At 35.9% G+C, this 24,478-nt stretch overlaps 3 protein-coding genes and 1 non-coding gene across 4 annotated transcripts; 2 read left to right on the top strand and 2 right to left on the bottom strand.

Annotated features, from left to right (window-relative positions):
* Positions 1–467: 467 nt before the first annotated feature.
* Positions 468–1,973, bottom strand: LOC103312206 (hypothetical protein). Its single transcript, XM_008192269.3, has 5 exons — positions 1,819–1,973; positions 1,164–1,769; positions 1,047–1,112; positions 826–916; positions 468–777 (listed from the first exon to the last, which is right to left on the bottom strand). The coding sequence occupies exons 1-5, from the start codon at positions 1,892–1,894 to the stop codon at positions 642–644; spliced, it is 975 nt and encodes a 324-aa protein (XP_008190491.1). The 5' UTR covers positions 1,895–1,973; the 3' UTR covers positions 468–641.
* Positions 1,974–2,696: 723 nt separating this feature from the next.
* On the bottom strand, positions 2,697–2,768 carry TRNAM-CAU (transfer RNA methionine (anticodon CAU)). The gene has a single exon. It is a non-coding gene; the product is annotated as a tRNA-Met (tRNA).
* A 9,605-nt stretch (positions 2,769–12,373) lies between these two features.
* On the top strand, positions 12,374–22,954 carry LOC658269 (meteorin-like protein). Its single transcript, XM_964670.4, has 5 exons — positions 12,374–12,598; positions 18,834–19,085; positions 19,175–19,314; positions 19,391–19,447; positions 22,042–22,954. The coding sequence occupies exons 1-5, from the start codon at positions 12,480–12,482 to the stop codon at positions 22,377–22,379; spliced, it is 906 nt and encodes a 301-aa protein (XP_969763.1). The 5' UTR covers positions 12,374–12,479; the 3' UTR covers positions 22,380–22,954.
* On the top strand, positions 19,501–20,280 carry LOC107397458 (mitochondrial import inner membrane translocase subunit Tim8-like). The gene has a single exon (XM_015977531.2). It carries the CDS (start codon positions 19,995–19,997, stop codon positions 20,244–20,246), a length of 252 nt encoding a protein of 83 aa, XP_015833017.1. The 5' UTR covers positions 19,501–19,994; the 3' UTR covers positions 20,247–20,280.
* Positions 22,955–24,478: the final 1,524 nt, after the last annotated feature.

Genomic DNA, 24,478 nt, shown 5'->3' with positions numbered 1-24,478 from the left:
TGCACCATGTGTATTTGTGTATACATACAGACACCCATTACGTATTCCAAAGCACAAAAAGCAAATGAAAGGAGGCGGCAAGACGTCCTCGAATGAATAAGAAGTGATGTGTTACACGCACACATTATAAGAAGGGTTGAATGTTTGATCCCTCGGCTGCTACTGAGACACCCTTTTATTTTCTATAGGTTTTTTATTCGCTTTTTACCGAACAATTGAAATAACATATTATTTAGAAAGACGACAAACCATGCCACCTTGTCGAGTGTTGAATTTTTCGACTTTTACCTCATTGTTTTATTAATTAGCGCAAAACCTCTAGTTGCATCCGCGTTCATCATCAACCGTCCCATCATAATTACCTCAATTAAAATAATTGCTGACTTTAATAAAAATGACCCACATTTCGCTTTAGGACACGACTGGTCTCGGAACCTTCTCCTGTTCCAATTTACCAAAACAAAATGTAAAATGCGCCTTGTATATTTGAGAAACAAAAATCCAGCCATAAATAATGCATGACCACCGCATCCGAATATATCACAGCGGGAACGAAATGATACTTATCCTTATTGGGGTTCTCTGATATTGGGCATTGTTGGAGTCGTACGTTCATGCTGAGAGAAAGGAAACGTAGAATGTTACATGCCACCGCTGCTTGCGACACTAGGCACCAAGTCAACTTCGGTCGGGGGCGGTGTCACTAGCGATGGCGGCGTCAACTGTCCGCCGTAGCGACGGATCATGTCTACGAAAAGGTCAGTTAAACATTCGTAACTGGAAAATAAGTCTAAAAAACAACAAAAACATTTTGGAAAAAATTACGCTTCTTCGATGAAAAATTCTTTAGGAATTAAACCGTTGGTGGAAAGAAGCGGATTTTTGTCGTAGGAACAAATCCCGAGGGTTTTCATTCCTGTAAAATCAAAGAAAAGGCTAAAAAACTAAAATACAGGATGATTGCAATTTTCAATTTCACGAGTTAAAAACACTAATCACTAATCAATAATTATTTCACACTACACCACCTATTTCTTATTTTTTACCAATTTCGTATTGGTCAGGTTCGATAAATCCGGTTCTCATAGGGTCCATAAGATTAAACAGTTGTTCTAAAGTAAAAAAAGAAATAGTAACACAATGATGATATTAATATTACTGACCCAAATGTGCCTTTTCGTAAAGTAAGGGTGGGTTTCCAAAACCTGACCTGTACAAAAGGCACTTATCCAACAAATCTACCAGAAACTGAATTGGATTCTCCGGCACTTCACTCAACATATGAGCAATCAAAAACCGAAAAAACTGAAAAATTTTATGTTGACGCAAATACTTGCGAGCTCTTTTCATAGCTTCGGTCATTTTCGAGTCAACTTCCTCTTCAGTTTCCCCCGCAATTGACTCCAGTTTTCCCAGCACCGGTTTCTTCATTTCTTCAAACTCACCGTCGTCAATTGCAAGGCCCATTAAATACTCCAAAGACGGTGATTTGGCACTTATCGTTTCCGATTCTGACGTGAAAACTGAGCTTTTACTCTTCGTTTTAAACGACAGAGTTGATGGCGGTGAGGAGTAAAGCGACGAGCACTCGTAGGCTTCAGCTGTATCATGTCTTGAAAGGAGCATTTGGCGACGTTGTTCATCGTCGAGAAGCGCTCTCTGAAGGGAATCCCAGTTTCTCATACCGAAACCTGTAACCAGCATGGAGCGACGAAAAGTTTGCTTGCTGGAGGACTCGGTGGAGGAGGATAAAGTCTCGATTGTACTGACTAAAGTTTTCGTTAGTTTTCACGAACACAATATTAAAAGCCTGATTACCGCTGGGTTGATCCAAAAAGTGCTGATACAAGTGGCATGGTTCTTGAAACACCCGAGGCGTGGTGGATTCTTCCATTTTAGAGATTTCAATTAGAATTAAATTGTCAAACTTTGTTATTGACAAATAAATGGTCGCTTAGTTAATTTGTCTGCTTTGATCCGTTGTGTGTGTTGATTGACAATAATATCAAGTCTGTTCACTTAACTCCCACTAGCCCAAAATCATAAACTACGGATATCTAAAAGGTAGGATATGAAACGACGTACAAATAAAACGTTTCCGTCCTCAATAGTTTCGTTAACAGTTGCCAGAAGGCGTCTAAGTTTTCAGAGCAATGAATTTGAAAAAGTGTTTTTATTTGTATATAACGGTTAACACAGAACACACAGAAAAATACAAGTAGATTGGCCATTAAATTATTAATAGTAAGACATCAACATAATGCAACAATTTTATCTTAAGTTATAATTAAAAAAAAATAAACTTTTACCAATTTGCACTCTGCTCCATATTTTTCACAAAGCTGGGAATACGGTTACAAATGCAAAAAAAATGTTAGGAAAAAAATTGTAGAGAATTAAATTTCCTGCCAAAAGTCCGCGAAACCATTTCCCTATCTTCAACCATTCCCAAAATCTGCAAAGACGATCAAGCGATTTGCCTCATTTTGACTTATTAATACATTTTTCAGTAAAAATTTTTCCACAACATGGCTAACATTATAACACTTAGTATGCCGTTTCTTTCTGTTCCTTTGTACTGCATTCTGATGTTAATATAAGATAGGAATGTTTGGCCTCAAGTCTTCAAAAGGCAAACGAGACAAGAAAATCGCGCTCATTGTTGTATTTAAAAAAAAATAGTAAAAAAACATTTTTAGCAGAGCGTGGTTTCGATCCACGGACCTCTGGGTTATGGGCCCAGCACGCTTCCACTGCGCCACTCTGCTTATATCACTTCTGTTATTCCCGGACCTTAATAAGCAAAACATATTTTAAAATAAATTTTAAACAAAAATTATTACTAAATCTTTAGCACAATTCGTATTTGGCAGGACCACAAAACGTGCAAAATTAGCGGAAGATTACAAGCGCGGGAATACTTCCAACCTAACAGTACACACTAGATACCTCGCTCATACGTAGGTCTCAGTAATTTTAATGTTTTCTCAGGTTATTTAAAAAAGTCGAATGTATACATGGTGATACATAGTTATACTCGTATCTTTAGGCAGGCAACACTTGAACTGGTGAACCATTTATTATACTACATTTCCCCACATTTTGCTTTATTCCTCGCTTTATTCCCATATATTTGTGTTTTGGTTTATTGTACAAAAAAAGAATCTTTAGGTTATTTTTTGGACTATTTCGTTTAGTGTACGAGTGATTTCATTTTTCATCTTTACACAATGAATTAGCTAAAAAGGTAGTAAAAGTCAAGTCTCCCCTTTGTTAAAAACTACACAATGTTTTTAAATGTATTTTAATTTTAATTTCATTAAAATAAATGGAAAAAGTCACAAGTAAAGTTATTTTTTTCGATTCTAAACATTGTTAAATAGTCAACTGTTCTAAGACTTTCTACGGTAATAATGTCGCTTCTTCTTTTAGTTTAGTTGACATTGTAAGTGGTAAAACTGGTATTGTTCACATGCGTCACCTCTGCCGTACGTACGTACGTACAATCAACAGTGTCACAAAAGCAACACGTAGCTAATTTAAACAAAATCATGTAGTAATCATCGGTACCTTGTATGGCTGCAACTGGATTTGAGCAAAAACGGGAAAAAACTCTGGTAATTGATTGGAAACAGCCGGTTTCCAGTTAATAGTGGCTCACAGAATGGTTATAATTGAACTCATTTTGAGTAATCGACGAGGAAGAACGCAAAAGCCTGATTTACCTTTCGTAGTTTTATTGTAATGGTTTGTAATTTAAGGCACGTGCTCGTCAGGACGCCAAACTCGCCAGTTCCCAACAGACGCAACGGCAGCATTCCAGGACCTGACTTGATCTCTTTACCCGCAAATTGTAGTGAACCGCTCTAATAATGAGTAAAACTTTTTGAAAAATACGAAATTTTAACGTCTTATATTGTTTTAGACTGCGATTTTGGTCGTGTTGAGTTGAATTGTGTTGGTAAAGTTGCGATTTTTTTGGGGCTAAGGCCTGAACTGGTCGATTCTGCAACTTGTGAATAACAAAAAGCCATCACATCAGACCTTTTAAGGCGCGCAACTCTAGACCTTCATCCCTTATTGGGACACATAACAATCAATACTCTTGTCATCGTACAAGTCTCTTGATCGTTCGGCCTGAATAATAATCAGATACGTTTGTTTATTATTTTTTCTTTACATGTGTAGGTACCATTTTCAAGCATGGTTAACTAGTGATTTTAAAACTCCTTATCAAATAATTTACAAGAAACGAGTTCTGCTCCTTGACATCAACAGCGACCATTAACATAATGTGGATAATCAGAAATGGTGCTAGTAAGCCTCTTAAATATTTATTTATTGTGGATTATTAGACTCTTCGATGGCTTAGTATCGAGAACCACTTTACTAAATGCAGTCTTTATCGCGACAACATCGTTTTTATAAGTAACCACAGCTAAAAAACAAACGAGCTTAAATCGACCATTCTGTAGCCTCCACAAAAAATTCCTCTTGAAATCACCATCTTTCCCACTTTGGCATCAAGAAACAAGTTATTCTATTGACTCGGTATGGGTTTATTAAAAGTATGGTCATTGAGGCAATAGTCATGAACACGCCATAATGTGACAAGCATATCCATAAATCTAAAAAATATCCGGAAAATATCCGATATAAAGCAACATCAAATCTTGATCACGCAGCTGTGCGAAATTTATAGTGTTAGTACCTTTAGTTCGAAGAAAAGTAAAGGAATCGAAAAAACACAATGAATCCTATAATTTATTATATGCTTAATATTTTCATATTTCATCACATTTGTTAGCCATTAATAAATTAAACGGTAGTGTCTAATATAGATATGGTAATATCTTTGTTCAATTGTTATAATATTTTGGATTCAAATACCATATGTTCAATACTTGTACAAGCCATAAATATAATTGTAGTTCCCAGTGTTGTTCTTTTTAATGATTCAACACCTGGCTTAGTTCCAGCAAATGAGATTTGAAAAAAGGCGGCGTGCTCTGTGGTAAACAAATACCCGATGAAAGTACTACATTGATACAAGACGTGTAAAGAAACTTGTTACGAACTAATTGCACTTCTAACGGCCATTGTGTGGCGGCCGGCGTACCCTCATGCACAACAACACAAGCCTATTTCTAGTTTTAAATTGCAGGTAAACACTGCCCTTTCGCAAAAGTGGTCCATTATCTCCTGGAACGTATCCATTGTGTTCTAAATACTCTAATTATGGGTTACATAAAATGGTAAATTTGGTAAAATACAGTTTTTGCTCTAAAAGTGTAATTAGCAATTCGTTTGAGGAATTTTTCAGTCAAATTCCTCCGACGGCTTTCTCTTCTTCTTGCTCTTTGTCATTAATTTTATGCAAGATGTTTCGGTAGCGTTAACTTTAACTTGACTGTAACTAAAAGCTCTTGGTGTTTGTTAATGAGCTACTGCACGCTTGTAAATTATAAATATATGTCTAGGTACCTGTAATCATAATAAATCAGGTCGATTACAGAGTCATTATCCCCACTTTAATTAGGAAAAATTAAGAGAAGTATAATTGGGTGTCATTGTGGCGTTTAGTTGCCTTATCTCACCACAGTAATTATTAATTTTAGTTAGATACCTACACCCATTTTGAAATTAAGTTTTTCAGCAAATGTTAACGGTTGTTTATGAGTTCATGACAGGTAACTAAGTATACGTGTATGTTGACATTACCTTTTGCCAATCTTTTAATTTTTATTAATTTTAATTTTTAACTTTATTTTTCTTCAAATCACATTATACTAGAAAAATAATAGTGTATTCCGAAAGCCATGTTTTCAAAAATGAACAAAAAACTCATCTAATTACAAATAAAAAGGTCATTTTAGTACATACATTGTTTTATTTAAATACAAAAACTCGTTGAATATTATTATTATTAAAAGCCTTCCAGTAAAAAACACTGTGTAGAAAATTTGCCATAAAATTAAAAGACTTAAATTTTATATTTATTAATATTTTCAATTGTCGAGTTTGAACTTTTTCGAAAGATGCTGACAAACACCTTTTTAAGATGAATGAATCCATATTATTTAATACTAAAAAGTCCAGTAAATGTCAAAATAAGAGTGACATATTTCTAATTAGTTTTTATTTTAATTTTATTTTAAACAAACTCAACTTAAATTGCAGAGTATTTCGTGACGAAATTTTGTAAAAAATCTAATTTCTTCTATGAATTTTTTACAATTTTCATATAAATAATATTCTAGTATAGCGAGCATACAAATTAATTTATAGGTTTTCGCGAGAATGACCACTTTGTGTAAAATTTGCAACATTTCATACACAGAGGGTAAGATAGAGGGTGTTGTGTGGGAAAATAATTTGATTGGGGTATTTAACTAGCGTTCAACCCCGATTTGTAATGGTATAATCATCAATCGTCATCCGGTTGACTGATGAAAGGGTGCCTTTCACTTTTGCTTATATTTTTCTAACCCTGTCTAAACAAAGGTTTCGTTAATACAAAAGTATTAATCCCTATTCCTTTTACATCTTTTTGAAGTCTTTCACGCCCGCTATGAGAAATGCGAAACGCTAGACTCTAAACCTTACGAAATGTAGAAATGACTTTAATGTTGTATTTATTATTGTTATGATTTTGTGAGCGCAGTTTTCATTATTTATCCAATTTTGGAGCAAGCAAACATCCCTTCGGCAAAATTCGCCACACTGGTGCGGGTCAATTCTTTGTGGCCTCCTCTCAAAACTAACAATGTTGCACGTGGCGCCACGTGTAATCAAGGTAGGGTAAAGTCGTGGGAAAGCCAGTCCGGAAGGGCATTATCAGCCCTCCGATACCGATCGCCCACTATACTCACCATATCCGGGACAGTTTCCCAGGCATTAACTACCGCTAATCTAATATACGTTCATTGCCACGTTTCAGATTTATTAATAAAGCAACAACATCTGTCATAGTACAGCGCGTCTAGGTCAAGACTGACTGGAAGCGTGCCCGTCATCATGAGATAAAATCAAGAAATTAGCCTTTCAGCCAAAAGGACAAATCGCAAGAAATTCTCCCTTGAGGTTAGAGATGAAAGATAAAATTGAAAGCAGCAGTTGTTTGGCTCTGTTTTGCTGAAATCTTATCTAATCGGGTGCTTGAGCACCTTTTAAAGCCCCTCGCTAGACGTCTTATCTCGAGACAAAACTATTATTTAAGTGGGCCTCCCTGAGCTGATTGTGCCTGTGCTCTTTCGTCGCCCTATTTGCTTCAAAAGAGCACAACAGTCTTATCAGAAGAGGGTTTTAAATTAATTGCAGCTCAACAATTTATTTAAGGGGTGGGAGGTTTTAATGAGGTTTAAAGAGCTGAAACTTGCTTTAAATTTTTAACCTTGTCTAACAAAAAAGTCTGAGTTTATTTGAAAATAAATGACATGGGTGAAAAAAGAGAGCCAAAATATCTTAAAAAAACATAACTGAATGAGGGATGAAAATATTAAAAATCAAAAACTAGCAAAGTAAAACACTTCAATAAATTTACTTGGCATAGTTATGCATTTCTTACCATTTCACAAGATTAAAACTGTAATAAAAGGAATCGTATATTATGTTCTAGGAAACTCAAAAACTTATTAAATTTAATTTATTCTCTGCTAAGCAAGAACTACAATGAACGAACTATCAATTAATTAACTAAATCGGAGCAAGGTTTAGCTTCCTGATGTGTTACTTTTCTACACAATTACTTGTTGAAAAAAAAAAGAGAAAAAATTTTTTAAATTCTAAGTAAAAATTAGTAGTAAATTTTCGGATTCAAATCAATGAGTATTTTCGTATTTAATAACAAGTTAAGTTTTTTGACTTAACAACAATAATGAATATTTGAACAACATTATAAAAATAAAAATTAAAAAATACACCTTAATTAAGTTGTCCTAAATAGTGAAAAAAAAAATAACAATTAATTATAAAATAAAGAATTCACCCAATATAATAAACAATACTAAATTATAAAAATCTGGAAGCGTGTCATTTTTTTTTGAAGCAAATTAGTAACAACAATAAGAAAAAGCAAACAGTTTTGCCATCATAAATGTGAAAAGCATTGAAGCAACACATATCTGGTTTAAGTCACGTGTCACAAGTGAAAAGGTATTTTAATTAGCAATAATAGCATCTTCACCTTCCTGTCAATTTACTAATCAAACATGTATGTAGGTACACAATCTTAATAAAGTTTTTATGCAATTTCAAGCTCTTTTTCACATCCTCGCTCTCAAATAAGCATTTTCTTTGAAACGATCGCAATTTTCTAATTGTGAAAGGTGTTTGCTTTTGGTCGTGACCCACGAATCGTCATTTGAAGTGTTAATTGCGATATTTTGATAAGGGCAACTAATCAATTACCAGTCGATCAACAGTTGGTGTCGAAGTACCGCCCCCATGAGCAACGCGCTTCACTTGCGGTCAACTTCTCATGACCCCCCAGGGCCTAGCGGCCTTCACCTCGCGCAGGTTCGGGGGTCATCTGCCGGTTTTTGATAGACTTGTAGCGAAATTGGAGATTTCGGAACGGATAGAATTTCACTAGAGAACGAAAAGAATTGATTTAACGCGAGTATTTGAAACAAATATATATAGCTGTATGTATACGCGAAAATTTTCTGACTCCGATGGTACTTTTTATTATTAAAATTATGCCTACTAATTTAAACAAAGTTTCTTTCATTTTAAAATGCGTTGTGACTACGATGCTTCCTGGAAGAATTTTAGTCGATATTGAAAACTGAAAAATATATCGCGGAGATTTTTTCCAGTTTTTCCCACACCTCTTTGTTTTTGTTTGGAGTCAAAATCGTCTTTTTACCAGCTAATAAACAAACAACGTGTCTGAGAAGTTAATCTCCCGGATCTAATCAACACTCCTCACTCGTTCTCTTACGTAGATAGGTCATGAAAATGTGGAGTACACATTGCCGAGTTCCCTTGTGATTCGGATACAGTTTGGTACCGATTTCTCGTGGGATCGGTGCTGCTGGGTGTCGAGCCGCATGTGTGATCACTTAGCAGCTCACACTTGACTACATTGCCTGATGATTATATAATTAAATTGATGAGAAACATCGAGACGGAATCGACTACAGAACTTTTCTCGGAATTTTTTTTTACCACAGTGCAAAATAAGAAAAATCTTTCTCCATTTCATCGACTGTGCGCCGATGACCGATATGAGATCGTCCCACACAGAGCTGCACACACGTGCCTTTACCTACAAGAGACTTGAAAGCTTCTGATTATAATAACGTTCCATTTTAGTAAAATACAGGCTACAACAATTTAAAATAGCTGTGCGATACTTTTGAATCATCCTATATTTGTGGATAAAATAGTATATTTTATTTGGAGTTTATGTGGCTCAGCTGAATTATTTGCCTTAGTGCATTCGGCAAAATAAACATTTAACTATAGGTATATCTATATATCTAAGTATTTATAAATTGAGTATTGGATAACTGTGGGTTATATGAAAATTAACAAAAGTAAAAGTATTTTAAAAAAAACTATTTTTTTATCGGCAAAGCAGCACTGAGTTTTTTAGAAATGAAATAGATTTAAGTGAATTAAGAAATCAAAAGCAAAACTTTTATCAAGTTTACAAGCATTAAACGCTAAAACAATATTTTTTTCGATTGGTGTCATTTATCAAAAGCTTTTTGGAAAGTAGAAAAGTTGGTTTGCTGCCAGGCTCCAACTTCCGGCGTCTTTTCCCGTGTGATTAATTGAAACAATTAATTACAGAAATAGCGTTTTTGCACAATCATAAATAAGAGTGACCTTCCAAGGCAGACCACTTATCTATTTATTGTAATAATAAAAATTGTGAACGGATCTTAAATTAAAAAAAAAAATGAGAATATTTTCCCCATTATACTCATAGTGGCAGTAGCCGTTTCTTATTAAACAACCACTACCCATTGTTCCACGCACCCATGAATCATCACTTGGCCGTTGTTATCCACGTGTTGGCCAATGCTGGCATTCAATTTAATGGACTATTATTTCTGTTTTTATGTCAGGATCAGGCAAGACGTATCCATGTATAGACACAATAAGAATCAATTTGTGCAGAAGAAGTGCAACGTCCAAGTGCAACAACCTGGAGGAAAAAAATCCAATCTTCCTCAAGATTCGCCATTTAATTGATTATCTAAACAGCAAACACTTGGGAAAAACGCAAGTCGAGGAAATTAAATTGTCGTTTTTTCCATCATAATAGGTATTGTGCACCTGTCGTACAACACGCATTCATATTTCTGAACTTTGAAATCAACTAAATCAACTAAATTCCAATTCCAATTCCAACCTTCGCTCGGCCTCATTAAGATACAAACTCTCCTCCAGCAGCCTCCAACATCGATACCACTTGAACAATAATCAAACAAAAAGCAACAATCTCGTAAAAAATCTGCAGCAGCTGCAAACTGTTAAATTATTGTTCTAGCCTTGAATTTCTTCGTTTTAAATACGCAAATATCAGATGTTGATGGTCTTAATTAAATTCTTACAATTTGTCGATAATAGTGTCAATGTAAATTCCACAAATTCGAAAGAATGCCACAAATCTCCCCTTATCTCAGTCATAATAGAAATTTATGTGTCCTCCCCTTTCAACCCCACATAACTTGCGGAAGAGTGGTTTTGAAAAAACGAGCCGTGCATTTAAATAATGCTGGACAGCCTAGAGAAATTTATGCAGAGGGCTTGTTTCCGAGAAAAATGCGCCTAACGAGACAGGTAGGTAGAAGTGACGTTTTCGACATTATTATTTTAGTCGGGATAAAAATGTGCAAAAATTTATTACCTGTTTGGAGGGCTTCTTATTGCAAGTCGTTACGCTTCATTAAGATCATGGGCTTCTTTATATGCAGGCTACCGGAGCGAAAAATATAAAATTTCAGCTGATTATTCAGCGATGTTCGCCATATGTTTCTTGTTTGATTTTACGACGGGTACTTTGGGTTTTATAAAGTCGCTGCTTGTGTAATAAAAATTCAATGTGATTGACGACTGGCGCCGAAATATCTCTCGAGAGGAAAAGACACTTTTTGCCACGAAAAATTTTTTACGAAATAAAATTGTCAAAGTAAAATAATTTTCAAAGTATTGCTTCATTTTCTCTTTCAAAATTAAAATTAAAAATAACACAACAATTATCTTGGAATGTTATTGTTATCAGAAAATAAAAAGATTTCAATTTAATTGGGTTTTTTATCGTGGGCAAGCAGCCGCAAAATGTTTGAGCGTTGAGCTAATTGTAGATTTAAATGACTTCAAATCCTTTAGATTAGTTTATTGCTTCGACATTGACCATATGTTCACCAATCCGCCTGTGAACAATTGCAGACAACAAATCTGACGTAATAACATATTATTCTTGCTATTATTCACTACAAAAATCCTTCCATTCTTCCCTCCCTTTCACGGATAGTTACCCATCATTAGTACCATCCACACAATGTACAGGTGTTTTTGGTGGAGCCATTTACCATTGATTCCTATTATTACCACATTCTAGGCCGTGCAAAAATCTGTAGTAAACTATGAAAATATAACAACTGCAATTAGCGCAATTAGCTCGCGATAAGTAAAGTGCACAGTAGCATGTTTCATAACTTTGTCTTTAGAAAATCACTTAATAAAAGCGGCCACAAGTCACGTCATCCAATTAGCCCCAATTAAGCTCATCGCTATTTTCGTTCCAACCAACAAATCCCGAAATATACACTAGAATCAGTGGCAGATTAAAAAAAAAGTACCTCTCAATTGATGAGTAAAAATATTATAACATCTTCAATATAACAATTATGTAATTTTTTCCGTCCACTGGCGTGAAAAAGTCAAAATTAACACAATCTTTGGTCAAATTTATGTTTTTTGCTTATTCTTGATAATATTTCGCAAAGTGAAACAGGCAAAATAATGTCAATTTCAATTTTAGCGATTTATTGGATATTTTGACAAGGATCTTGCAAAATAAATAAGTTCAAAAACAAAGTAATCATCTAAAATAGGCTAAAATTACTTCAGCTGTAAAGTATTTTCAAAATTATTCTAATTTCAATTTTTTTTTTCGAAAAAAAAAATTAGTTTCTACTTAAAAAACCTTAAAAAAGAAATTTTTGGGTTACGACATATTTTTGTCGAATAATGGCGAAAACGTGCTAAAACGCCGAATACAAAACGTAAACTATGGCACTAGGTATAACCCACACACTAACCCCATGTTAACCCCCTAATGTAAAGCTCCAACAAGTGGGAGGAGCGATCGGCCATCTCCGGCCATCGCCGCCGTTCAAATCACTTGTTGGTTGAAACAAATTCAAAAGTCAGTCGCTCTCGACGGTTTCCGCGGATGGTTGGTGCCAAGTTACAGCGATTTGTTTACGATCTTTCTCTCTCCAAATGGGTGAACTGTGATGTGGATGATTTTCGTGATGTGGCCTCGGACCGTTCTTATGGATTATATTTTTCTCCTCGCTTTCATCGGATTTTGCGGAGGCGCTATCATGGGAGACGAGTGCGACTGGACCGGGAGGTAAGAGAGCTTTTTCGTCCCGATGTTTTCGCGGAAAGTGGGCAGAATAAGTGATCCGTAAAGAGTGGCTGCGTGTTTGTCTCAGCACGAGCCGTGGGCTACGTAGCCAATGACATGTAAATTATATGAACCAGTCCCTGGTGCTGTAATATGATGATTATTATTCAAGTGCATGCGGAGCGAGGCTGCGGCCAGAGGCGGCGCGAACCGGGAAAAAGGAAAAGTGCCAAGGATGCCAACACGATTTTGCTTTTTTTTGACCACACCAAATTGACGAAAGCCATTTTTCGGTTTTAAACAAGGCTGGAAATAAGGAAGTGAACTAACTTATCTAGTTGTTAAATTTCGTATTGTTGCTAATTGGGGCTATACTATAACTGCAACAAAAGAATCAACATATGGCTAGCTAATTATTATTATTATTATTTCAATATTGTAAAAAGAAGGACACTTTTTTTTTAGACACATTTCAAATGTTACAGAACTAATTCCACACAGGTGTCCCAGCCGAGACGTTCACAGTTAACCTAATAAATCTAATAACGAATGATTCAAATCCAAAAACACACGAAGCACGAAGCAGTGAAAACTCAATTAACCAAAATTAGTTTCATTCAGATCATTTTCCCAAAAAACTGGATAATTGTGTTAAAAAAAAAGAAATATGTTTTACCCGAGGAGAATTTAATGATCGTAGGTTACTGGAACCCTATAAGACGCACTATAATAAAAGTCCCGTTTTTTGCCTTGGAAAAGGCACAAATGTATTGGATAAACTTATAAATTTGCCAAAAGTTTGTAGTCAAAATTAAATCCGATTGCATCAGTGCTTGTTTGTTAAAAATTAACGTATACGCACCTACATACCTAAGCAGTTTATCTGTAGCTACGTAAAGTAGCAATTTTATTTTTTTTTTGTTTTTGTTTATTAACGAATTAAGTATCTTAGCTGGAACACACTGTTGATTGTATTCTTCACAAAAAGAAAATTGAAACAGATTTTTTCTTCTGTTTAAAGTTAAGACACTTAAAATAGGCTGTTTTTTGAATTGCCTGTATATCACTGTCACAATAACAGTTAAAAAAGGAAGTGTGGAAATACAAAGAAAATGACAAAAAGGACGTTCATTATTTTTTTGAAATGGCGTTTCTTACGTAGACCCAAGGGTTTCGGTAAAAAACAACATTCCCTTAACATCACATATTCCCACACACACTTGCTTCTTCCCATGCGGAAAAAATAATAAAGCACTCATTTTTAGTTTTCGAGTATGCCTGAAAATTTTGTTTAGTATTTTTTCTTAATAACAACCTATTACAAATGCTTTAAAAGTGATAACCTAATGGAATTACAGAGTGTTTACAAAATCTTATTTATTATTTGTTCTGTTGGAATAAGTCCACAAAAAGTTTATAGGTATCAGAAATTTTTAGTAGAATCTTGAATGGACAATAAGTGAATTTGCCATATTCAGCACGTTATTGTGTTTGTTAACAAAATCCCATTGCTCAATCGGATATTGCACAAATATTTCCCAACCTGCTTTAGGAAAGTATCACGTTCCTCTGCTCTCTTATTGCACGATTATGACTAATGACGCGTGATCGGCTTTTTTCTCACGTTTGCAGAAATAATAGCAACAACATGTGTCGATTCCCTCAAAGCATATGCTCTGAATTAAACATAATTAGTACTGTAGCTTGTTGAGGATTCACCGAAATCTGGTGCTTCTTATCGCAAATTTGTAGCGTTTTTGAGTGGCCTTAATTGTATTTCAAGTTGTTGTAATTAAGAAGCGTCTTGAATCGAGAGCAATCTGGCCTTATGGTGTGACTTGCTACAGGGTTGAGTAAAAAGAGTTGAAGAAGACGAGCGGCGTGGGTCGAAGTGCTTCCCACACAAAAGAGAACTTTGTTACCGGAGGGCTTTCCACTACACGCCAGACTAAAATACCTGACGGTGCCGTAATAAATAAGAGGCTATGCGGAGGTTCAACGGTCCACTCCTACCCTACTTAAAAAGTGCGACTTGTAGTTGGTGGTTTCAAAAACGCGCCGAAAAGCCAAATTGAAGGTCGTTTGCATTTACATAATTAGCAGAGAAAATTCAGCTGTAAATTACTGTAGGATGTGTCTTCCAAGTGCGTGGGACACGTTCCAAGCAATCGTGACACTGACTTGTTTTCGTCAATCGTCGAGATAAAAGCGTGGAGAATCGCCTTTTTCGAGTTTCCCATATTAAAATTACCGATTTGATTAATAGTGAGTCGCTCCGAGCACGATTTTTGACGAATATTCAGATTCAATTTCGGCGTCCATTCTGACCCATCATGAGTGGTGTTATTACCATCGCCGATATGGATCACACAATGAGCGACAGTGTTCGATGACCAGTCGCTTAAAAGCTTTTTTATGCCATCGAAACAGGACCGGCTCTTCAGAGGTGGCTCGTGCCTATTGGTTCAAAACTATAACAAGATCTAATACAAAAATCACAAAGCTATAGCAACCTCAACATTTCATTTTCTCTCTCTAAATATCACATGTACCAAAGCTAAATGATACAATTTTCACAAGCGAAATTTTGTTGAAACACACCGAAAAATCACCCGTTTTGCATTATAAACTAACTGACTTATTTTGCGGAGTTACAAATGAGTTTTGACCCGGCTTTGAGAATCTTTTTCTTGATATTAAATTTGAAGATGTTAGATGTTACTTCACTATATCAGGTGAGCCGCCACTGCAGGCAGCTCTCTATCTTATTTAGACAACATTGGGTAAAAGACCCTTTTGTCTTCGCCTGCGGCTCTCTTAAAATAATATAATGACGAGTGATTTATGCGGAAGACCTTCAGGTCTGTATAAATCGTTTCTGTCTTGACTTTTATATCGTTTTATAAAAATAATAACCCAAAAACGGCGCACGAGCGCCAATTAAAGCAATTACGCTTCAATTTCCCAGTTCATATTTACATAAATATTATCGTTATGTACACAGAGTATCGTATTGTTAAACAAACTGTTGGTTTCCGTCGACATCTCGTCAAACGTGGCGTTGGAATGCCATTGTCTTTAATGCAATAACTCGTCGACAATAAAACCTTTTTATTATTTTAGTGAGATTTCCGATTAATAATGCGTGCTTTGAACACCAACCACAAAGTCTTTGTCCCAAGCACGAGCCTTTCTTTTGCTGTAATCTGGAGCAGTTTGATCGTGTGGGTGTCTGTCTCTACAACAATGCGATGTCTTCGCATATGAGGCAACCAACGCCTATTGTCGAGCGAGTTCTTAGTGACACGAGGGCCTTGCCTCAACCCACGTCTACATTGTCCAACAGTAGACGCCCAACCCTTCAAGATCAATAAGCAATCCTTATGCTAATCTCAATTCTCACTCTGGCCATAGTGGTCAAGGTCCTGAGAACAATCGCCTTTTGAGTCGTATTAATGATGGGCTAAGATCAGCCAGCCCATAATGACACAGCTTTCTGCACGATATTTATAACAATAGGCCGTGATTGTTCAAAACTAGACGAAAACCCAGTCTGACCACAAACATGCGGCACTAAATCGTATGCTAATGACTGTGGGTTTTATTAATATGAATAAAATAAATGAATAAGGTCGGATAATCTTTCTAGAAAAAAGTAAAATTTTGTAATGAATTTGGAACGGGAAAAGATTGGAAATTGGCCTAATTCGATAATTCCTCCTCATCTCAAATCCGCTAAAACAACACATTAGTTTTGATAAATGCGGTCCTAACTGAAGCCGATCCTCTTTGTCCGACAGGCTGCTAATGGTTTCATGATCGGCCACTTTTTTCTAGAAAATGTTAAAAGTTGGTTTTTAAAACTGTAGATTTTCCAAACTAAAGAAAACAAGGGAATGTTAATGCACTTGACAAAGGCGTTAGCGTGTCCAAGAGTCGATGGCTAGATTCGATAATTGTCTCCACAACACAAGAAGGTGACTGGTCGAAATCCAAGCCCGGATCATTTACTTTCGGAATGGAATAGAGTTAGTCAGCAGAAATCGAGCGGTTTCGGCAAGATAATTGCAACGGACTCGCCTCATCAACCATTAAAAAGTTAATAGATTATAGAGGCACTTTTCTTCGACACACCGGGAGACTTTGAATCTGATAAGCATTTTTTTGACACAATAACATAATCCCCGGAGGCGTATAAATCGTCCAGCATGCGGCCAAAAGCTATTTGCATACATTTTCTAGTATTATAAGTCATGCAAGCAGCAGAAGTAGAACTTCAGGTTTGACGTTTTATTTATCTGAAATGGTCCATTTCTGGGAAATTGCAATCCGACGACGACGACAACAACAAACTCGGTAAAGCATCAGAGGTCACGCCAGATGGTGATCGCTGAAAAATCGAGAGTTTGTTTTTTTAATTATGTCGTAATTAATTGGTTCAATAGGCACGCATTAGAACCGGATAGAATGTTGTCAAGCCAGGGCGTGGTACTATTATCTCGTGCCCGGTGAAACTGGACTACTTTTACTTTGTGCGGCCTTTTACCTACAACCACCCATACAAGAAAATTTAGATAAAAATGTGAAACGAGATCGTTATGAAGTCAAGTGTCATCATCCAGTTGAACCAGTTACGGAAATAAAAATAATTGTCTTGTCACAGGAGCGTCCTCACTTTTGAAATTGTAGACCGGTTGTCATTACTTGAGGACTATGTATGTACACCTGCAAAGGACTTGGACAGGTAAAATGTGGTAACATTAACCTGCAGTTTGTACAATCAGAAGGGAAACGACGTGATTTACGCGCGTTCAGATAGTGAAAGCGGACTCTTATCGGGCCGTTTCAACAAAAATCACAATCTGAAAAGGTTAGCGGTCTTTCCCCTCAAACTTATCCAAGTCATCCATTTTTTATTCATGATTTAAATAAAAATTTTATTTTTGACCTAAATTATATCTCATTTGCTTTTTGATTCATGTTTTTTCACCTAAAATCAGGTCTTTACCAATAAATTTGTCATCCGTTTTAGCCACTTGTTTTCAAGAATTTCAGTAAGAAACCAGGAATTCCTACCCGCCTGATGTTACACATGTGGTTTCTAAATTTAGATGAGGGTTGTTTTTGCATTTCCCCGACTTGGTTTATCTACCTATATCTCGTACGCGAACAATGAAAAAATTACAGGTAACGGTATGAACATCACGCATTGCCTCCAGTGGTTCTTGTAGTCTCTCGACCTGTAATTTTGCGATCTTTTGTTGATTTCTTACTCGCTGCAGGTGCCACATGTGGCAGAGGGTGGCGAGACTGTAATTCGATCTCAACGCTTCTCCCGCCAAAACTAAATCACGACAAGTATTTCTTACTCAAGGCAACAGCAAATCCTTCATACGGTTTTTCCCTAATTTACTGCTACATAGGTATTTCATGACTAATATTTCAAAACTAAAAACTTGAGCGTGTAGAAAATTTGATCAGCTTTAATTTTTATTTAAATTGCTTTGTCAAGAACGTACTGTCGTTACATAAGCGAAAAACTTTTTACAGAGCTGTAGATATTATCCGACCTATATCAACTAGAAATTCTAGAAAATTACTATTCTAGCTGGAGTTGTAGTTTTACATGTCTTTTTTTGCCTTTGTGTAGGAATTTTTGTACGAGTCGAAACACGCCAGTGCCCAATTTTCTCCGTGCTTATTAAAACCCATCGGTCAAATTGGCCGATAAAAGATTCTCGTTGCTTTTGGTATGCGGTAATCGTCGACGATTAGCCAGAAACGATTTCCCCATTCCAACCTGACTTGATTTAATTGGATTTGGACGCATATTTCAATCCAGATTTTCTTTGCTTCGATTCAACCGAATTGTCTGTCGCAACTTAACGGATCGAACGTAACGCAAATAAAAAGCCACAAATCGTTCCTCCGATTTAATTGCGTGTGAAAACGGTCGACTTATTCATCATAATTAAACTGTTACACTCTCTGGCCCGGTTCGTTCGTCTCCACCGATAAATGCGCAGCCAGCCAGCAAGCAAGCAAGCAAAGCCCAAAGGACCGATGATCTAACGGAACTTCGAACTCGATTATGCATATTATTAACGCTCCCGAAACGTGCAATTTATCACAAATGGCTTGGCTTTAATCTCACTCGAGCAGAAAATCGAAAAACATGGATTTTTCCGCGTTGAGGATAACTGTTGTGTCAGCAAAACTCATCTTCATTTTCTTTCAGCGGATTGAGCTCGTCAGCGACGGGCAGAGGAGTCACTCCTGTCTACCTGCGCTGTTCGGCTGGAAGAGTGATCTGGTTGTACCCAAGAGGGGCACTCAGAGTCCTCCTTCGTCTCCCGGGACAAGACCGCGAATTCCGGGCCTGCATCAAAGTCCATCCCGACGAAAAAAAAGAACCGGCGGCCAGGCTCTTCCTCGAAGGGCCCAGATCTCTTCTACCACTCTACGCGGACCCAGCCAATAAAGCCATCAGGCAAGTGTCAGCACATTTTATGGAAATATTCTTTCTCAGACTAGTTTGTCGGGATTTGAATGAAAATGAATGATCGCCTTTTTTTACAGATGCTTCATAAGTAAGAACGGCCAAGCGGCCATCTACGTGGAGGCCTCTGACGTGGATGCCATCACCAAAAGGGTGGCAGAAATCGAATATGATCTCCAAGCGTTGCCCAAAGGCGTCAAAGGATTCGACCCCACAGAAGGTAAATAAATAACAACAAAGTTCACATTGGTGAAAGCGCTAGAAATAATTGTACCTAATTTTTGTCCTTTTTACAGAATGTCGACCGTGTACTAACGAGGAATTGGCGCACGCATTCTGCACCAGTGATCTCGGTAAGTGTTATTAGCGGAAGGAGCGCGGAAATGCTAAAAACTCAACTGCATTAGTATTTCTTCATGCTAATTCTATAATTAAGGCAGCGAATAGTGTTTTTTTTTGGCTATACTTTCAATTAATGGTGATTGTAAGTGGAAAAAAGGAAAGTTACAGTAATAGATAACTGTACCTTTTCTTAAAAAATTATTTGGGAAACGGAGCTGGTTATGGCATGCGTAAGACACCAAAAAAAAAAAAAAAAAAAACAGGAACTGGATTTTGATTATTGATGTATAAATCTGGTTTTGATTAACTAGTGCCCGAATATGAAGCAATAGATTCGTCAGACTTTTTGAGAACTAAATTCAGATATTCGATTGTAAAAGCACAAATTTTCCTCCCACAATTATTTTAGATACCATTTGTCATGAAAATTTTGCAAGACATTACATTTTCACTTCAAAAATATCTAAGAATAAATAAATAATTCAACAGTTACGAAAGATAGACGGCTCCCGTCTTGAATCATTGTCATAAACCAAAACAAAAATACAACTTTTTTTAATGAGTGAAGAAAACTCCGTTAAACAGTTGCAAGATATCCTTGTAGCGGAACGCGAAATAGCAGAAATAGCCGAACAAATTCACGAATTCAACGAATTGTGTTGGGACAAATGTGTCTATAATGTTGGAAAGAAACTCGACAGCAAAACAGAAACATGTTTGACAAACTGCGTGAATCGATTTATTGACGTTTCCTTCCTCATCACCAACAGATTTGCACAATTACTTGAGAAGAGAATTAATAATGTGTAATAAACTGCAATAAAACTCGCTCTAAATTTGATAATACGTATTTTCTCAAAATGGAGACACGACAGACGCCTTTTAGTTCAGTTTTTGCCACACTGGGTGGCCTAATTAGGTATGCGATTTTTTCCGATAGTTTGGCGTTTTCGCCACCGAATTGGCGCCTAATTGAGTCAGCAGCAGTGCTGGAAAGTTGTCAGCCGGGGGCATTTGCAGGTATCAAAAAACGGTTAATTGCTTGGAAAAAATTTTAATGCACAATCTTTCGCTGGTAAATAAATAACTCGCGCAAGAATTAAATATGGATCTGGTGTGTGCCCTCGAGAGAAACCTCTTGTCCTGTTATGGCAACGTGTTCTAGACTGCGGATTAAAGAGAAAAAATTACATGAGCGGCTCCGAGACCACCGTAAGCATAATGTTTTTATGGTAAAGGAGCGTTTGTGACGCCCACCGACCCAACAGAACAATAGCCGCATGTACGATTACGAGAGTTCAAATTTATATACGATAAAAATTAAATTACCTTCCTTGTTCGTTAATTTGTTAAAAGGTTCCTAAAATGACACTTGAAACATACATTCTTTTGATATTTTATCTAATGGTGATTGTACAACGGTTGAATCTAATCATTTTTCAAAAAGTGTGCTTTTGTTTGTTTAATTTTATCGAAATGAGTGCTTTGAAGGGACAAGCCCACTGATACCAAATACGTTAATCTTAATTAAACAGCGATAAGAGTGAGGCTGGGACAACTTTGAGCTAGTATTTGTTGAGGATTTTTAAATAAGAAATAAAATTGACTTTATCTCGGGTAAATACCACGATAAATTCTTATCAGAAAACAAACATAGGATGGCATTCTTTGAAGAAACGTAGAAAAACGGACGCATTTGCAAAGATTAATTACCTGCAAATAAAGGAAATAGGAAACGATAAAACACCGCTTCAATTGAAAGAAAACCATTTCAAATTGAAACAATAGAAATAGAAGATGTGTTTAAAATTCGGATTTTACGCCATTATATGTAGTTGAATTACCACCGTCAAGGAGAAGCGTACAGTAAAAAATATCTCGATCCAGTTACTTGTTATACGAGTAATATACGGTAAAATCACTCAATGCCGAATTTAGTAAAAATTTTACAAATTTTCCGTTTGAAAATGTTAAAATCGTACTTTTATACGAGAAGTGTTTATGATTGTATGTATTACATATTAGGTAATTAAAAGAAAAAACTTTTAAAATCAATTTTTAATGATAAGACTAAAACATTCGCGTTCTAGACAAAAAAAATGGAATTTACACAACATTTTTATACTCCTAATAATTAATTATAAGATAAAAAGTGACTAAAATATTGGGACATTTTCGGAATGTTCTAAAATATTTCAACAAAACTTTTGGTAGTTTATTAATTAGAAATTTCGATAAAATGCTCAGAATCTAGATTCACAAATTGGTGATATAGATTAATACCTACTCTACAAAATCTATTTCTAATTAGCTTCTCCTAATCTCATTTAAAATTTTTGCCAAATTCGTAAAACTGACGTTTTCATATTGTTGAAATATTGAGTTTTGAGTTGTACCAAGCGTATTTATTTGTCACTAGGAAGGAGTCAGCTACCATCATATAAATATTTTTACACCCAAGTTCTTTAGTTTCTCTTACTTTTTTAAATATGAATAACTATTTATTCTATTTCACTTAAAAATTCACTGCTTATAATGCTTATTTAAAGTGCTTATTAATTTTTAATGTATAGGTAATCCAAAACTAAACTTAAATATTTTTTAGTAACTCGAGGTGTCATCCACGGCGTGGAGAACCACGAGGACCTGGAGATCTCTCAAATGTCCGTCAAGGTGACAAAACTCATCCGCCACACCGTCGACGACGCCTTCACAGTCGACACCAACTCTATCTCTCCAGAGGAGGACACCCCTCTCGAAAAAATTACACTTCACGTGGCCCAACACTGTGGAGTCTCGCACGGTTTGGGCGAATTCGTGTTTATGGCGCGCCGAAAACTCGGCGATTTGACTCTACAATGCGCCCCCAGATTAGAAGACTGGGCTCTTTTGGTCAACCAATTGTCCGAAGAGGGCAAAGCCCACTGTGTCCTGCGAAGTTAGCCCCACCACAAAGTAACTTAAGTGCGCTGCTGTGATTTGTTTGTATGTACATAGGAAAGACTTGAATGCGACGGTGCTTAGCGAAAAATCGAGCCAGATTGGGACTAGTGTGCAATGTGCAATTTCTCTGGTTTTAGTGTACATAGATGTGCTCCACATTGGAGCTTTACGGTCTCTTTTTTTATAAAACGAGGTTCCATTATTGAATTCTTGGTGCCAAAATAGAGCCGCTTAAAACTAATCTACTTTCTGTTGTATGTACTTGTAATTACTAATTACTTTTAACTTTTTTCTTTCTTAATGTGTACATAAAGTATTCATTGGATCTCACATTAGATTGTGTTACGAATGCGAACAAATGAAATCTTATTATTTATTGTTCCTAGTACTGTAAAATCGTGATAAGATTTCGTTTCGTTGCACTTTTATTATTATAGTTTTTAATCGTCTGTTGCTTAAGAACACGAATGCCATAATCGTCTTCTCACTAGACAGAGAACGCTGTGATATGTAAAAAACTATATTTTTATTGAATTGTATTGTTTGCAAAGAAATATATGAATTTTAAATTTTAATACGATTTCATTTTCATTCCAGTTCAATAAGTAAAAAAAGTTTGAAATTGTGACCGCCGTTTTTATTTGTAATATGACGCAATATAGAAAAAAAGCACTGTAAAATCTCCTTCCTTGTGTATTTCCCGCTTGTTTGTTGTTTATTGGACAAAAAGCAACTTCCTCGTGCCCCGATTGAGATCATCCAAACAATTGGTTAAATTGCTACAAATTATGCATTTTTATCGCCGCCTTGCACACTTGTGATGCTTAACTTTTTCCACTTCCTCTGGCGCTTCCGAATGCGTGACTTGAAATCGTGTGAATGAATACACAATTGTTTTATTACCACATGTGTCAATAAATCTTGTTTTGAAAGTTGCTGGATATTTAAATGAGAATCCGCTAGAATTAATTCCTAGAACACTGACGCGTTTTATTGTTGCAATTTGAGAATTATCTTAAGTGTCGTTTTTACTGTGTTTGTAACGGATTTATTAGACGACGGCGAGAGCAGTAAACTTAATTGCACATTCGACAGATGTTTTTCTAAAAACTATCTAATTTTTGAAACAGCTAAAATAGCTATTTATACAACTACTTGCAATACGAAGGCTTTTTTCGCACTAGACGTCGTGTGTGAAAAAAGCCAAGCATTGCAAGGCTTTTTACAATTTTGCCAAAATTTAAATAAAATATTAATTTCGGTTCACTTTCATAAAAACCATTGTGGTGGAATTGACTAACCTGTTATCATGACAACTCATATCAAAATTAATGCCAAGAATACCCAATTTCCACCACAATGTTTTTTATGAAAGTGAACCGAATGCAATTAATTTTTACCGCAAATAAATTAAATTTAAAAGATAGGTGGCTGAAAATATTTGGTTGGTTACTGTCATTTTTATAACAAACAACGACAACGATCTGAAGATTGACGCATTTTTAAATGTTTGCGATGATTTAGCTGTTTTTTAGAAAAAAAAACGAGTGATTCAGGAGATGACAACGTTCTAAAGCGTATTGAAGCTATTGTACAAGCGGCCGTCTCAAATTTAATTCCTCACAAATCCTGCGTTGCTTGCGAGACAACATACAAATCGTTGCAAAATGAAAGTGCATATTAGCCCTAGTGTGCAAAAGTAGCTCATTTTAGCCCTCAATGACAAAATGTAGTGATATTGATTCAAAATTGTAAAAAAACTTTATTGGCCAAACATTGAATTTATTAGAGAAAAAATACAAGAAAATTAAATGCACTCACACTGTAATACTGATGCCATCATCTTCTTAAACGGACTTACTGAAACAAGAAAACCAATTAAATTAGAATCATGCAATAATGTGCCATTAAATTAATTGAAATCATTACAGATTTAATATGTACATTTCCAATAATAAAGTACTGCAAACTTACCCTTAAATCCGGATTGTTTCATCCTTCCCCCTGGCTGGAAGGAAGTCCATTTTAGTAGCACACACTAGCAAACGAATTTGAAACTTTTAAACCGCAAAATTTTGATTTTATTTAACAGACGTCTA

The sequence above is a fragment of the Tribolium castaneum genome, chromosome 1 (genome assembly GCF_031307605.1).
Source record: "Tribolium castaneum strain GA2 chromosome 1, icTriCast1.1, whole genome shotgun sequence".
Classification (NCBI taxonomy): Eukaryota; Metazoa; Arthropoda; class Insecta; order Coleoptera; family Tenebrionidae; genus Tribolium; species Tribolium castaneum.
The sequence above is the reverse complement of the archived record's forward strand: the minus strand, read 5'-3'. Positions and strand labels throughout refer to the sequence as shown.

Coding starts and splice junctions, on each gene's coding strand:
- LOC103312206 (XM_008192269.3), bottom strand. CDS start 1,894: ATGGAAGAATCCACCACGCCTCGGGTGTTTCAAGAACCATGCCACTTG. Junction 1,770..1,818: donor CTTTTTGGATCAACCCAGCG/GTAATCAGGCTT, acceptor CGAAAACTTTAG/TCAGTACAATCGAGACTTTA. Junction 1,113..1,163: donor TTACGAAAAGGCACATTTGG/GTCAGTAATATT, acceptor TTTTTACTTTAG/AACAACTGTTTAATCTTATG.
- LOC658269 (XM_964670.4), top strand. CDS start 12,480: ATGTGGATGATTTTCGTGATGTGGCCTCGGACCGTTCTTATGGATTAT. Junction 12,599..18,833: donor GAGTGCGACTGGACCGGGAG/GTAAGAGAGCTT, acceptor ATTTTCTTTCAG/CGGATTGAGCTCGTCAGCGA. Junction 19,086..19,174: donor CCAGCCAATAAAGCCATCAG/GCAAGTGTCAGC, acceptor CTTTTTTTACAG/ATGCTTCATAAGTAAGAACG.
- LOC107397458 (XM_015977531.2), top strand. CDS start 19,995: ATGAGTGAAGAAAACTCCGTTAAACAGTTGCAAGATATCCTTGTAGCG.